General features: G+C 38.8%; 1 protein-coding gene across 2 annotated transcripts in view; it reads right to left on the reverse strand.

Annotated features, from left to right (window-relative positions):
- sesn1 (sestrin 1) overlaps window positions 1–16,237 on the reverse strand; it is a 53,214-nt gene that overhangs the window by 2,509 nt on the left and 34,468 nt on the right. Inside the window, exons 1-8 of one of the 2 annotated variants that reach the window (XM_033991256.2) lie at window positions 2,531–2,789; window positions 1,773–1,838; window positions 1,489–1,689; window positions 1,233–1,415; window positions 845–1,078; window positions 488–736; window positions 222–412; window positions 2–146 (exon numbers count right to left, since the gene is read on the reverse strand). In XM_033991256.2, coding sequence (XP_033847147.1) covers window positions 2–146; window positions 222–412; window positions 488–736; window positions 845–1,078; window positions 1,233–1,415; window positions 1,489–1,689; window positions 1,773–1,838; window positions 2,531–2,632 — 1,371 coding nt within the window. In that variant the 5' untranslated portion in view covers window positions 2,633–2,789. Of the gene's footprint in view, window position 1; window positions 147–221; window positions 413–487; window positions 737–844; window positions 1,079–1,232; window positions 1,416–1,488; window positions 1,690–1,772; window positions 1,839–2,530; window positions 2,790–16,237 lie in introns of those variants that run through there. The other variant, XM_055232122.1, reaches the window with a different exon arrangement.

A 16,237-nucleotide genomic window follows, 5' to 3' on the forward strand; every position in this document is an offset into this window, starting at 1 on the left:
CCTTCTCGGAGTGCTGGAACTGCCTCCAAAAACTTTCATACATTCGTTTGGTGGTTTTCTCTGGACTACACACCATGGTTTTTATGTAGATCTTAAAGCTACGGTCTAGAAGTTGGTTTATCTCCCCATAATCGTAGTCATCATATCTATAAAAAGGAAAGGCAGTGTAAGAAAAGCAACATAATGAACACAATACATTCATTCTGTGACGCTGCTCTGACCTGATGCCAAACATGCAGTGGATGTAGTTCCAGATGGCGCGGCGCAGCATGCTGGTGTCCACGTCTTTATGTGTGGCCATGGTGTTGTACGTCAGGTTGTAGGCGATTTGAAACTTCTCATCCAGCATCTGGCCCACATCCGGATAGAGGCGGTTCACAAGAGAGTAACCATGGTCCTCCCAGCTGTAGTCCTAAAGCACAGGCAGACAGTTAGCAATACTATCTATTGATTACACATATATCTAAATATGTAAGGGGCTACATACCTGGACTCTAAATGTGGGCACCTGCTCCCCTCTCCTGGAGAAGTCCTTGTAGCCATAGCTGGGGTCTTCAAAGTGCCGTGAGATATCCCTGGATGGGACACACTCTTCATCCTCTGCAGTGACCACTAACATGCTCTCGGACTTCTCGCGCTCAAAACGTGTTGCCATTTCCTCCTGAGTGGCCTCCTCATCGCACTCCTGCAACTGCTTCATCCGCTCCATCAGCACCTCCACTTCCCCGTTCAGATCCTTCACCAACACAAAGAAAGTTAGAAATGTTATAACTGTTACAACAAGGGCATATCATAATACTGTTGCAAAAGGTTATTTTATAAATGTCATTGAAGAGTAACTGACCTGGTTGCCCAGATCGTCGTGATAAATTGCATGCCCGTTGCCATTGGCGATGTCACAGACACAGTACTGGCTTAGGGAAGGTGGTCTGAAGGTGTGTCCGCCGTCACAGTGGATCTCGGGGGTGATGCCGCAGCCAAATGTGAACGAGGCGAGGGAGTGGTAGTGTGTGAGTAAGACCACTGCATGAATGAGCTCTGCCAGGGACCAGCTGTGTGCCTCTGCCTTGAGAAGGTGCTAAGAAAAGGAGAGAAGTACAGCGTTTTTAGTAAATGCTTTGTTCTTACTTCCATCGTTACATTAAATAATGTACTCCTTTGTTACTTTACAGCAGTCTCCACCCTGATCTCACAGTTACATAAGTCTATCGTGCCACGCATGCGTCTCGTACCTCAATGTGCTCCTTGGTGAGAAGCCAGGGTCGGTGGGCGAGGATTTTGTTGAGTTCTCCGAGCTGCTGCAGCTTCTGTGGGGCCTCATCCAGTCCGTTGAGCCATTTGGGATCGCCCCCCACCTGTAGGAAGTCATTGACGTGCAGATTGACCAGGTAGGAGCACTGATGTCTAGCTGCCGCCTGAAAGATACATCACGAGTTATTCCCCACAGGCCTTGAAGAAAATTAATAAAATGAGAGGGATCCTTAGTACCATGATGCCGATGTAGTGTCTATAGTGCAAAGGCAGGGGCCCGTCCATCTGCAGCAGGTAGTGCTGTGTGCGCAGAAAGCTCTCCAGATACTGAGGGTGGAAGCTCATGACCAGGGAGATATTGTCAAGGCGTCCGAGGGCTGCAAAAGCATCCTCAAATATCGACTGTGTTCGGCCGTCCACTTTACTGACTTGAAGAATCTAACAATAGAAAGTAAGAATTGAGTTTTATAGTAACTGACAAACAAATGCGATTATTAATAATAACATTCAATGTGTCATACCTCTTTTTCTGGGATAAATCTGCTTGGTCCGTTGCCAAGGGGTCTTGGGATCCTTACTCCCAAGTCCTGAAACAAACACAGAGACGCCCTTTAAACGCCACACAATGGTCCTCTGCAGAGGCTGCCCTGCCACAGCCACAAGTTTGATTCTAAATTGCAGTTTTTTTCCCCAATGACAAGTGAAGGCAGGTTAATCATTTCAGATTCTCAATAGGTTTTGCCCAACAATTCCACTAATAATAGGGCAGCAATAAACGCATACTGGATGTTGTATTATGTCTTTTTTGTGTTTATCCGTCACAAGCACAATAGATCTAGTGCAATATTGAAGACAAAAGCCTGGACCCTGGTTTGACTTGAGCCGCTGTAAGTTTCCGCAGCTTGTCTCGACATGTCCCACTGACAGAGCTCTGCAGAGGGCTAACAATGAGCACGGGCTGAATGAATGACCAAAAAACTAAATCTGCGTTTTTCTGGATACACGCCTTTGTCATGACACTGGGCAACATAAATGTGATATAAAAATGTACTTCTGTCAAAGTGACATGAAACATATGAGCGGATAAAGCGCTGAACACAGTCTGTGGTAAACAAGCTCTGGACAAAGACTGCCTCGCACTTTGTTTCCCAAAAGAAACAGACAACAATAAAAGCACCAAAATGCATCCTTTTCAACGACACACAAAAACATACACAGAAAAAACAACTGTACACATGGGCAAAGGCATTTAAAGGCTATGGCAGTGTTTGTCTCTTACCTTCTTGCTAAGCCGTTCACAATGGGAACATATCTTTAGGTGGTTTGTCACTGCGAATGAATTATTCCCCACGGATTCTGTCGGTGCCACTGCGTGCCTCATATCGTGTTGTCGCCGTGACTAAAGCTTTTCAGTCCCATAAAAATAAAAATGGAGTTTTGATGGCTCTTTCCTCCTCTCTTTGTTCCTTGAGGCACTGGGTAAAGTGCTCAGCAGTCAGCTGTTGCAGCCCCACAGCAGAATACCGTCCTACTAGGCATACATTGAGTATAAGACGGGGCTCGTTTGATTGACGTAAGGCCTTAGCCAATCAGAAAACGAAAACAGCCTCGCAGCGGCCAATGGCGTGTGACAGTGGCACGTGTGGGCGGAGCTACCCGTGAGGGAGAGGGGGGTCCTAAACGTGAGCAGAAAGACCAATCCCCCCTAAGAAAACATCATCACTTCTCTCTCCCCTTCTTTTGTTCTGCACTGCCATTGATCATGATTGAATTTACTGTCATGCAATGCACCGTGTACGCACCATAATCCATCAATGCGATTGCGCGTGATTGTCTTCCTAATCACTTTAATCAGGGCCTAAATCAATCATTTTGATAGGTTCATATATTGACAGTCAAGATCACAACGGACAGTTTATTTGTCTGCTGGAGCTGCCTGCAATGCATAACTTTCTTAATACTGACATATTTGATAAACCATAAAAAACTTCTCACATTCACTGCACAATGAACAATAAATACAACTCTTAATGCAACGCTTAGCTATGGCCAATATAGAGAAGTCTAAAGAGCAAAGGCCTGAAGATCAGCATTTGAAAGCAAGACAACACAGACAACTGCAGAACTCTGCAACAAAAACAGCCTTCCTTCAGTTAGTGGCTTGCAGTGCAGCCTATCAGACTGCACATAATATTAAATATGTCCACCAATCAGATTTAGACTCCTTTAAAAAAAAAAAAAGCAAAGGAAGAGAAGATAAGAGACATCAGTGCTTGCTTTGTTTATGCCAGTTTTGCAATAACACATTCATGAGGGGGTATAACTGGTTTATCACATAGGTGAGTCTATAGGCAACATATTTGCCATTATGTCAGCAAGAAAATAATGCTCTGCAAAGCACGTTGGCAGTATATTTTGCTATTTGTTTGATGTATCTGGATCTATAATAACAAAGTGGTTAAGTCATAAATAGCGCTGGGTCAGTCAAGTCAGAAACCACATTAGTTTGTGTTGGCAATAAAACACCTACAAAACAGTGGGTTGTTTTTCATTTGATTTCAAAATAACATTCCAAAACAAGTAGACTTTTGTGCAGTTTACAAAAGGCATTACAGTTAATAATATGAATGAATGACTTTGGAAACAAGTATGTTGATAAATTAACTACCAGAAGCAACCTGGAAAATAACTGGGAGAATACCGGGTGTGAGTTGATCAAATTTTCTTCACTTAAATCAAGAGCTTGCCGGACACATTTTCAGCCAATGGCAAGTACCCAGGAGTGCTCTAGTGATAGCCCATTATTCAGCACGTTCATTGTGTGTATTGGACCCCCCACCCCCTCCCTCCTCTGGGTGTCTCTCCTGATGCCACAGAGGGAGGGCTGGGTGTGGGGGGTAAACATGTTCCCATACAGGGCTGGAGTCAGCAGAGAAGAGGCTGGTCAGCGTTAGTTAGGAATACATCATAAAGCGCTTTAGGCCATGGGTCCAACCTCGGGGTCCGCCATTGTCTATGGTTGACCATCCCTCACACCAGCTTCTGAATTCAGCGTATAGCCTACTAATATACAATAAAGGGATTATATGAACATATTCAAGTGGCATAAATCACTATGTGTTTTTCAATCAGAGCATTTGGTGCATGCTGGTATTATTGCATGGGCTTTATAAGTATACTGGTTGCAAACCGTTGTCTATGTAAATTGTAAATGATCATAGACAAAAAGTTTCTTGAATTGTTTTTGTTTTTCACATTCCTTCTATATAAATGTACATCAGTCATCAACTTTACCCATAATGATTGGTTATATGGAACTGCAGCTTAATTATAAGTGACTTACACTGGTATGTGGGATAGAGTTCCTGATATCACAAAAATGAAATTGAAACCTGATGTAATAATGGTATGGAAATCACCCAAAATTAAATAGTCTTACATTTTAACTACTGCGTTTTTTGTAAAATTGTTTAAAATTGTCACAGTTCTTCATTTTTTTGAAATAGATCATTTGAGCGTTGGTAATAATTTTCACACAGTACACATAATCACTTGTGGCTTCAATACAGGAGGCTGAGGTTGCTGGTACAAAAGGTTAGATGTCTGTATGTACCTTTGTGACAGGAAGTTTGAATTTTTTTGAAAACAACAGTGCAAAAATGTTCAGCATCCAAATATAACTGTTATCTATAAAATGCAGTTGGCATATTTAAACTTAAGTCAACTGAGGAGGAGCAACAGTTTAAAACCAAATGGCCAAATATATAAAATTAATAATTTCAGACCACACTTTAACTATGCTGTTCACGACTGAGCAAAGTACGCAGTTTACAGCCACTTCTCGAGCAAACAACAAATTCAGAGTGCTCCATGGTCAGCTGATAGTGTCACATTTACTGAAAAAAACAATGCAGCTTTCAATCTTTTTAAGCACAAAGTATCATATAAGTACTTTTATCAGTTCAAGTTACTACAGGAATAAATGAAGTAAAGTAATGAACTCTTTATCAAGTAGAGATAAGAGGGTTTAGTGGTTTAGTATAAGGAACATTTAGCAGATATTTCATTGTGAGTCAATAACTAGGTACTAAGTTTATATGTATTTATTTGGAATAAATTAGCTCCCCCCTTATACATCATATATAAAAACAAGGAGGAAGCCATAAGTACACTGTATTCATACGAGCTGAAAAAGACACAAGCAAACCGCAAAGACTGAGTGGATGTTCAACAAGTGGCAAAAGTCTACCAGACCGGTTCAGAGGTGACCAATCAGAGCGCACACCAGAGGAAGCAGAAACTCTCCTACTCTGGCACAAGCCTAGCAACAGGCTGCAGCCAATCAAAGACTAGAACAACACTTTCATCAACCAATCACAGCTGGCCTGAAAAAAAGAAAAGGGAAAAACAGAGAAAAAAAAGTTTTGCAGAGGCATGAAGTTTACTCAAAGTTTAACTGCAGTTATATAAAACGTTACAGAGTTTCACCAAAAGCAACTTGTTTTGGTAATTGTAAGTTATAAGTAAAGACTTGACTTTCTCTCACCAAAACAACTCTCCCCTACTTTTACAACCCACAGAAAACCACAAGATTGGACTTATGCCAGCACCTCAAAACAGACTGAAAAACACATACTGTTTTTGTTAAACCTACAGCTGTTCTTTTGTAATACAGAATTGATCCCTTTTTACAGATGTATAACTTGGTAAAAGTTCTTGGTAAAACTTTCTTCGATGGGTTGCGCTCCCCCTCCCCACTTTTCAAACATAACTGGAGTTTAGAGTCTTTTCATCTATCATGTATGTAAAGATGTTGCAGGCTTAACCCTCTCCTGCCCAACTGACGAAACTTTCTGCACACTGTCTCTAGAGCTTTAAACTGACTTTTCATATACCAAATATAAAAATAATTCTATGTATAGTTCAAGGCTGTCCAAAACATATTACAAACACTTTTACTTGATTCTGTTTTGTTTAAAATGAGAACATGCTAAAATAAGGACAGTTTAGGGAAGTGGTTCGCAGATTTTGAGAAACAAGGACATTAAGTTGAGAGATATGGTCAAACATGATCTTTTTAGGATCCGCTATTCAGTGCCAGGAACAACAACATCTACAATAATAGTCAGGAGTACCAAGCTGGAGGAGTGGGCTATTATGCAGGTGTTAGGTTGTTGGAGGAAAACCAATTTTCTAACATTGTCTATGATTAAACTAAAATGAAAAATTGAAAAAGTATCCAAACAGCACCGTTCTGGCGAAGTCTGGGTTCTTGTCTGATCTATGCTGGAGCTGCAGCCTATCACAGGGTGGGCTCGCTGTGTACCCCTCCCCTTGTCCCCCAGCCTGTCTCATCCTGCACCAACAATAAGAGGAGGCAGCTTTCCTTTCAGATTCTGTGAAACTGAAGAGAACACATGGAAATACAAGGAATAAGTGGGGAAAAAAGTTTTTACATTGTGTTTAGCTCCACGTAAAAGACTAATAATGGCATACAGTACCATTTCATGACACGCTTATGCTCAAGATATATTAAATCTATTTGAGGCTGTTGTCATAGCAATTACTTTTTTGTCACTCCCAAACACATAGATACACCTATATGCAAATCACTCCTTGCTTGGACAACAAAACTTTATTTGCGGACTTGACGGTAAATTTGCATTATATTGAGCATACAGATTACATATGGAAAGAGGCTGGTTTGCACCCCTAGTGTGCACGTGAGGAAGACCAAGGTCCCGGGGATGTTATTGTAACTGAGAAAAGGGCAGCTGTCACAATACAACAAGCTGCAAGTGAAAAGATCCCATAGAAAAACACAAAATACCAAACTCCCCTGTGCTATCTTTAGCCAATATGACACACACACACAGTCACTTCAAATCAATGAAGCACTTTCAGCCTGTCCTTTACCCTATTATACTCTATTCCCCCAACAACAAGTCCCAGATGTCTGTTCTGTCTTTTATGACCTCAAAACTAACAGAAAAACAAAGTTAAAACAGCTAAAGGCTAATGTAATTTATCTCATGTTAGTTGTGTTATCTTAAACCATGCTAAAAAGCTAACAGACTATATGCGCAAAGTCAACTGTGTAAAGAAAACAACCCTTTTTTTCTCTCTCTTTTGCTGAGCGAGTAGAAATGATTCATCTTGCTGGGAACAGAGCCAAAACTGTTGTTGGTTGGATGAGGAATACATTTTAATAGGTCCTTTTCAAACAAGGCACAAAGGTCATTGTATAGTAAGGACATGATTTCTTCCCTTTAAAAATGCCAATAAACAAGAACATCGTAGTAGAGATTAGAGATACACTGATATTTGGACTTTTTAGCATATCACGTATCAGCCTCTCCAGCACAGGCCAATATTTTTATTTTTTGCCCTAAAATACAGACAAAGTTTTATATTAACACTTTACTATGAAAAGACAGGTGCACAAACTGACTACACTGTTCTCTTAAAGGTTTATGGTAAAAAGAGCTGACTTTGTTGTAAATTTAAATTACAGAATCTGGAGAAAATAATGAAAATTAGCCCAACATATCAACCCCAAAAAATCGGCAGAGCTTATTAGTCATTAGTTGCTTTGTCTTCTAAACAATCAGCATTGGCCATGAAAAAAACAAAACAAAACTGTCCATCTCTACAAAAGATTAAAGTATAAACATGTGGTTCAGTAAGAAGCAAATCTAAAACTACTCTAGAGTTTAACAGGGCTGTGACATATTAGGAAAAATAGTGTTTTGAAATACTGATAAGGTCATTAATCAGCTCTAATTCTATAAAAAAATTCAAGATTTTATACTTTGACAATGTTGTATCTCCTAAAAAAAAACCTTCTCATAAAATCTGCATGATTAAATAGTTTCTAAAGTTTTCAACAATACTGCTAAAAGAAAAAGAAAATCTTGCCTTAGTGTTTTGATTTTTGTCCCAGTTCTGACCAGTTAATAGTCAATAAATACATTTACCTTAAATATTCCTATCATCTACACAGATACAAAAAAAACTTACAGACAGAGGCTCCTCTATGAAAGAACAACGCTTGAGTGATGAAAGCAGTGATCTGGGCACCACACATGATAAGGTCAGATAAAATATCCCACACAAAGACACTGCTTGGATTTTAAGTTTTGCTCCTGAATGAATTAACTATAGTTTTTCTCCTGCCCTTCTCTTTTTCCACGCCTCAGTCCCGATAACCTTTACCAAGACATATTTGGATTTGTGAAAGCAGTGAGATGTGATACAAGCTTGTACTTTAAGAGCTGGGGAGTGATAGGGTCTAATCGTCCCACTTAAAAACTCCTTTGCCCGTGTCCTGTTACTTCATTAATTGCCAATGACGGTCCAGGCTGAAAGACAGAACAAAATAACAAGCTTCATCTGGATGCGACGTCACGCCTGGACACCGCTCCATAAATGTTTAATGTGTTATGAAATGTCTTTTTGATTAGCAGGAAACTCTATCACCTCTGCCCTGTATAAGCAAGGGCCTTTTTTTAACCTGCAGAGTTAGAAAAGTACATGTACATGTTCTTAGGGGGAAAAGCCTTCTATATGATAATGACATAAAATAATACAAAAATAACATGCAAAAATATAATTAGGGCTATCTAAAACCAGAGGATTCTGGTTCTGTGCCAGGTTCAGTGTTGAGCGATCCTGGGTCCAACCATTTGCTGCATGTCTCTCCCCACTCACCACCTTACAGCTGTCCAGATCAGTACAAGTAAACAGAGCTAGTAATTATTACAATATTTGTAACGACTTATGATTTTTTTTTAAATGTTATGCAAATGTAAAACCTTTATCTTAGAATTTCTTGACATATTTTCTGGATGTGTTATCTTTATCGTGAATTCTGGACTAAAAAATAAAATATATTCTAAAATACTGTATGTTGTAGCTACAAAATGATTTTGAAATTTGAAACTGAAGATTTAAGTTTCCTTTTCACCAAAGAGGATCTATGCTGTTTATTTTTGTGTTCCTGCATACATATTAACCATTCATTATATATGCAAGGACAGTATGTACCGCCCAGTTTTCTGCTTATAAACACGTTATTGTCATGTTTAGTGCAGGTATGAGCCAAATGTAAAATAGACCTAGTCTTTGTGTCTCTTGAATTAGTTTTAACAGCTCCTTGTGTTTCCAAAACGAAAAGCCATAGAGCCATAGATCAACAAGGCAGTTCAAAGTTTAAAGGTCAGAGAGAGAAGACTGAGTCACGGTTTTACATTTGCCCTCAAATACACTTAATGACCTCACCTGCTCACCTTGTTTACCCGTCACAGCCCTAGTATTGTCCTCTTGTTAAAAGTCTCCAATTGGTGTCAATGCAAGAGTTTGTTGAGAAAAATCAAGTAGCAGCAGGTTTTACGTCCTTAAATTCTGATCATACATGCATGTTGAAAGCAAGTTGATCATTTGGTTCAACTGATCATAGACTTCACAAAAACAAATGTGAAAAAATATACAGATTTTTGGTAAGATGTGGTGGTGTGGGCAAGTTTAAATTAAAATTACAACTTTTTAAATTAAATGAAAACTTTTAATTGAAAACATTAGACAAGACTTCATCCTCATGCCTAGTATGAAAGTAGTGTGTGTGTGTGTGTGTGTGTGTGTGGGGGGGGGGGGGGGGGGGGAGTGTTGGTTGTGATCGGAGAAACCAATGGTGCAGATGGACAGCTTTGCTTCCATCAATCTGCCCCAGGGCAGCTGTGGTTACAATAGTAATCTACCACCACCAAGTATGTGAATGAAAGGTGCTATATAAATCCAATGCATTATTATAGCTGCAATTACCATTGCCATATCTTATTAGCTGTAAACACAATATACTGTTTACTCTATTATGGTGATCAGTTCTGTGTATGTATATATTGGCCTTCTCCATTGGAAAAGAATAGTCGGTTGGATTTAATTTTTTCTCTAATGGCAGTTTGGACCTCATAACCTCACAGAAAAGTGTGTCTGTAGTGTGTGTGCTGCCACAGTTAGTGTTGGACATATTTGCTCAGGGGTTAATCAATTACAGAGTTGTGAGACCGAAAAGAAGGACAAACCAAGAGCTCCAAATCCTCCCCTGCAGTTTACCCATAGACTTCAATAAGTTCCACACATTTCTATATCAGATAAGATAGCAGCTCTTCAATGCCTGATTACATTACAGGAGACAAACAAAATTCTAATCTTATTCCATAAAACAAGTGGAGGCAACTCAAAACTTCAACAAACAGTATTCTGAGTAAAACCACGGCTTTATCGTGTCAGCAGTAGTAACATAATCTTAACAAAGTTATTCTTGATGATAAGATGACCAATGAGACATCTTGGCAGAGCTGATTTTGTGGTAAAATAAATCAATAGCTTTACTTAGAAAAACTAAAGACATGATAATAAGATTAAGCTACAGACAAAAACAAATTGAGAAATATGAAATAATTTATTAAATCAACAGGCAAGAAACACTGTACAGATGGTTGTGATATGTTCACTGTTAAAGACATGTAGCTTCTTTCAGGTATTTATTATTTAACTAGAAAATATCTAGATCATATTATACATTTAGTTCATTGTAAGCTAAAACATTTTATCTAAAACTGGTTAATAGAAACTCAGAAAGCTCATTGACCTGTTCAAAACTACAAAACAAACAGAGAGGTCCCTCTTCTTCATAGTGGCATTTCACCAATTTTCATGCACTTCATGTAATTTTCATGACAAATAGCTGCGTGACAATATTGAAACCTACATGTATGACGATGTGTCTGGATTTTTTGAGTAATCACAAGTAGGTTATTACAGAGCTGTAGGTGGAAACAGGAGAAAACAGACATTTTCTGACAAACCCTTGAATGCAGGACAATACATGATTACTCAAACATGAATCAATCAAAATACAACTCCAAGTAAGTTAATGATGTCACACATGGTTAAAAGCTTATTAAAGTGGATTTTGGATCAGATGTTACATGGACAAATAGCGACGTTACATTTTTATGAGTTGGTCAATACGAAAATTTGACTATATATAAAGTGTAACATATTTCAGCACCTTTTCAATCACAGAGAAATTGTAATTGTCATGTGTTGTGTTAAACTGAACCACCTGCTGATTATGTCACACTAATGGCCGAGGTGACAGAGTGCATTCTGCATTAATGTCAAAATGGAAAGAGTGATAAACGCTGAGCGCAGAGCCAGTGCACCTTATTTGAGCAGCACCTTATCATGGATAAGTAAACAGCCCTCACCGTCTGGAGTGACATCACTGTCCCAGATAATCAATAACCAGGCACTTCCTGTACAGCGCCTAAATCGATGACTTTGTACACTAGATTACCTATCTGTTCCCACTCACCTGAGCTGCACAAATGGGACACACGGCGTATCCCGGGACATCACCAGAGACAGACCCCTGTGCCACTTTGGGCCCAGGGGACAGTCTTATGTGGAGTTTGAGTGCAGTGTCAGCCCATTATAGGATTAGAGCAGCCACAGCAGTGTTCAAACCTTCTGTTACGCTCTAAATGGGATAATAGCTGCTGCCTACAACACCAAATGCACACAACTCAGAGCTATAGTCATTGTTCAATAAGAAACAGATTGAACATTAACAAGCAAGCAAACACATGGTCTACAGTATGTATAGTTTCTAGTTTGTTCCATCAAAATGAGATGGAAAATCAAATAGCTACTTAAAGGTGAACTGTATAACTTTTTCTAGAGGGCCCGTCTTCTGCTTTTCTCTATGAAGTTGTTATTGCTTTGCATGGAATGTTTCATGGTATGGGATGAAACTTAGAGACAAGGAGTTGACGCCTCAAGGCCAAGTTACAAGTCAGATATATGGAGAGGCGACCTTGCTACAGAAGGCATGTTTTGTGTGGTGTTTCTCAAGCAAAAAGACATAATTAATTAACCAAATGCAAGACAGATAAAGTGAGTGCCATACTGCGGAACATTACAAACAAAGCAATAGCATATTCATGTAAAGGTACACAGTGTACCTTCATGATTTGTGTATTTGGCTTCAGTTTCCCTGTATATTTCTTCATTCATAAAAAATGTGTGGTATGTGCAATGAACAAAACACAATTGACAAAACCTGAAGTGTCTGTATGACGTTCAGACTTAGAGATGTATAGCTTGTGGCATGTTACTGTGAAGGTGCAGTTGACAGGACAAGTGCTGCTGCTATGTAAATTAACATAGTGGGTACAGAACGTTGACACTGCATATTCATTTAGCATCATCAGACTACTACATTAACATATTGTTGTCCAATTAAAATGAAGTAAATAAATAAAAAAAATTCAGATATTGGTGTTTGTTGACAGTTAACAAGCTCGCGGTAAATTCACTGACCACTGTGTAAAGTGATACAGTGCATTATGCAGTTGCTTATGAGGTTTTGTACTATTTATCACTATAGCAAATCCTCCAGTGTTGCATGCCAATCATACCAAGCATGCTACCACCTTCACTCCTATATAATATTATTACAGTGAATGAGAAGTATTTGATGCTGATTTGACTGGCTCTAAACTTCAGTTGCGCAGGTCGGGGGCAGAGGAAACGTAAAAGAAGCAGATCTGCTTTGTTACTGAATAAAAGGCAAGGCAAGGCAAGGCAAGTTTATTTGTATAGCACAATTCGTACACAAGGTAATTCAAAGTGCTTTACAGAATAAGAAAGACATTAAAATCACACAAATCAAACATAAATAATCACAAATAATCATCATAAAATCAACATTAAAAGAGAAGAGTGCAGAATAAAAACCTGTCAGTCATATGCACAGCTAAACAGAACTGTTTTGAGTCTGGATTTAAACATTGTCAAAGTAGAGGCCTGTCTCACATCTTCAGGAAGACTGTTCCAAGTTTTAGCTGCATAAAATTTAAACGCTGATTCCCCATGTTTAGTCCTGACTCTGGGCACCAGCAGGAGGCCGATAAAACTATGTTGTGTTCTTTTAAAGGTATTCAGATATTAGGTATAGTTAACATTTATAAGCTGTTAAAAACTGTGAATATTAATGGCGAAATAATCATTAAATACAGTCATGCATAGTAAACCATGAATAAGTACTTTATACACACTAAGAAATATCTAGTTATCTAAATATCTAGTAGCTAAAGTTAGTTTTCTGCCCAAAAGGTAAACATATCCAGTATAACATAAACTGAAGAATGCTCTTTCATACACAATTCCATGCTAACCCCAAAAAGGGCCACAAGTCAGTGTCTTCTTTATTCAATAGCATTATACAACCAGCTACCTTTAAACCAACTGACCTAATTCATTATAGCCCTTTCTGATTTCTAACAATACCGAATATAATACCATGCTCTTGTGTGACTCTGCGCACATGTCTGAAGAGGAAACCTATTCTCCTATCCCTCCAGAGTGGCCTTGGCTTTGGTCCGATAAATAAACCTGGGCTCCTTTTAGCCAACTCAGCTCAAATCCCTGCGAGGGCCATCCTGCTGTTCAGAACACATCTCCCACCGGAAAACACCGCACAATACTTTGGCTCTCCTTGAAGCAAACACACAAAAACAGTCAGTGCAAGACAAGAGAGGGCAGTCCCGAGAAAAGGCCTGTGAAATAAACCTGATGACTTAAATACACGAGAATAAGAGTGCCAGGGTTCGGGGTAATGCAATATATACAATGAACATAATAATGATGAGTTGTTGCAGGCCTTAAGTTGTACAAGGTTAAAATGAGAATACATTTAATCACATTTGAATTTGGAATATTTTTATATAAAAGCAGAAAAAACGAAATGAAATTCCATGATATAGTTCACTAGTTGTTATTCATATGCTATAAAGCTAAAAAATATTGTATTTGCTAATATTGTGATAATGCATTTACAAAATGAACAGAGAGCCAAATGAACAGAGATCTCACAATGCTGACACAGATCTGTCACCCTGCATTTGTACTACAGCCTTACTCCTATAGCGATCCTACAGTAAAACATATTAGAACTTGTATTGTTCCTTTTCAAACCTTGGATCTATACATTAGACAAGCACAAAACCACATAAAAAGCAGCAACGCCAACACTCGAACATGAAAAAGACTAGTGCGCACTCTCTTTGCACTGTGTCCATAGAGCAGACAATGAACAGTGGGTTTGTGCCATAAGGGGAGCCTGTTGTGGAGTCACTGGGCAACTGGGACAGCAGATGTTCCTCTTCCCTTCCCTGACATTATAGTCTGGACAGGACAGGAGGAGGGAGGGCCTGGGGGGGAGGCTGTGTCCGTTCACCTCTGAGCAGACACCTTTCACTGAGCACAAAGGAATGACTCAGCTATAACTCTCAAGGAAATGGGCAGGACATTGATTATTTGCAAATTGAGCTAAACATATAAAGTTTACTGGGCCCACATGGACAGTAAAAGTATGGACTTAGACTAGCTGTTGGTTGCAAAAAAGACAGGCAAACAGGTAAACCACAGTGCATCAGTGGAGGAAAGGTCATTTTAGAAAGAAAAACAAAGTCGGTTTCATATCCTCCAGACCAGTTCCTGCCAACTATTTAAGTATCAGCCATGGTTTTTGCCTACTAATAGCAGAAAACCTTATGTCAACTGTGTAAAGCTGGAAATGCCATTCATTTCCATTTCTTTGTTTGTTTTTTTCTCTTTCTCAGAAGTTGAGTTCTTGAAAAGCTAGTGGCTAACTACTTTATTTCAATACAGCAGTAAAAAGAACAATGTTATGAACCAAATGCTTGATCAGAATCACTCTATAATTGATTATGGGACTATAAAAACTAACCGAGACGACTTCTCCCTCTTAGAGTCAGTCTTTTTTGTTTTTTGTTTCAAACTAAGCTTTTAATGCACCAGGAGAAACCATGCTAGCACCCCCAGCTGGGTTTTTGTATTGACACATCGTTTGAGGATTTTCATATTCCAGTATACATAGTACTTAGTTATACATCTTATATTACTAGTTAGAAATTTGTTTTGCTCAAGCTATAATGTTTTCTTCTATTTTATAGAATCATCCTTCAAACAATTCAACAGTTTATTACAGCTATAATATTTTCTTCTATTTCACCATGAACCTCAAACTATACTAATTAAGGCAGTTATTATTGAGCCCACTAAAAAGAGCACTTTTTGGCATTTTTTTTTGTTTACAAAGCTGTAATCTCACTTATTAAAAGCAGAACAAGCTTGTATTTTACACCTGGGCTATTTTCTGCACCAGGCGTGTGTTTTGCGGTGACTAACCCTCAGTTGGAGTCATCTTACAAAAATAAAGGAGCCATTGGCCAAGGCAGGACGGCAGATGCGGGACAGGCATGTGAGCTATTTGTGCACTTATGTAAAGAGATGTACAGCACAAAAAACAACCCTAGAGTGAATGAACCCTCTGTGATCTACACCTCCTCCTGGAAAACATGTTTGTAAAAGACAAGACGAACCGGGACGGGGGACAGAAGGGTCAAAGGAAAGTGAAATGCAGCCAGTAGGTGATTGGTTTTCAGTTAAGTGGGTCACTATGGTCGGTGTGTGGTAGACTGTGTGCATGGATTAGGTATAATCTGATGTAATGATTATTGGTTACTTTTAGCTTTTCTTTTGCCTTTTAAGGTTTGTTTGTCTGTTTTGTCAATAAGTTTTTGCCTAAAAAGTTGTAGTGATGTAATGGAAGAGGAATGTTCAATGGTCAAGTCTGATTGCCAGCAACAAAGCACAAAGATTCTTAAACTAAAATGAATAACATAATACAAAAAACTACATTTAACACACATTACTGTAGTTTGAATATCAATAAGAGCTACATTTTATCTAATACAATGCAATGCTTTATTAACTTTCTCATTTCAAATCTATCTAAGTATCTATCTTCTTAGAATAGTACACATATTTGTATTTTGTATGTCTCTCTATCTTTTTCACACATTCAACTTGTGACAACAAACCAACGTCAGATAAA

The sequence above is a fragment of the Periophthalmus magnuspinnatus genome, chromosome 24 (genome assembly GCF_009829125.3).
Source record: "Periophthalmus magnuspinnatus isolate fPerMag1 chromosome 24, fPerMag1.2.pri, whole genome shotgun sequence".
Classification (NCBI taxonomy): domain Eukaryota; kingdom Metazoa; phylum Chordata; class Actinopteri; order Gobiiformes; family Gobiidae; genus Periophthalmus; species Periophthalmus magnuspinnatus.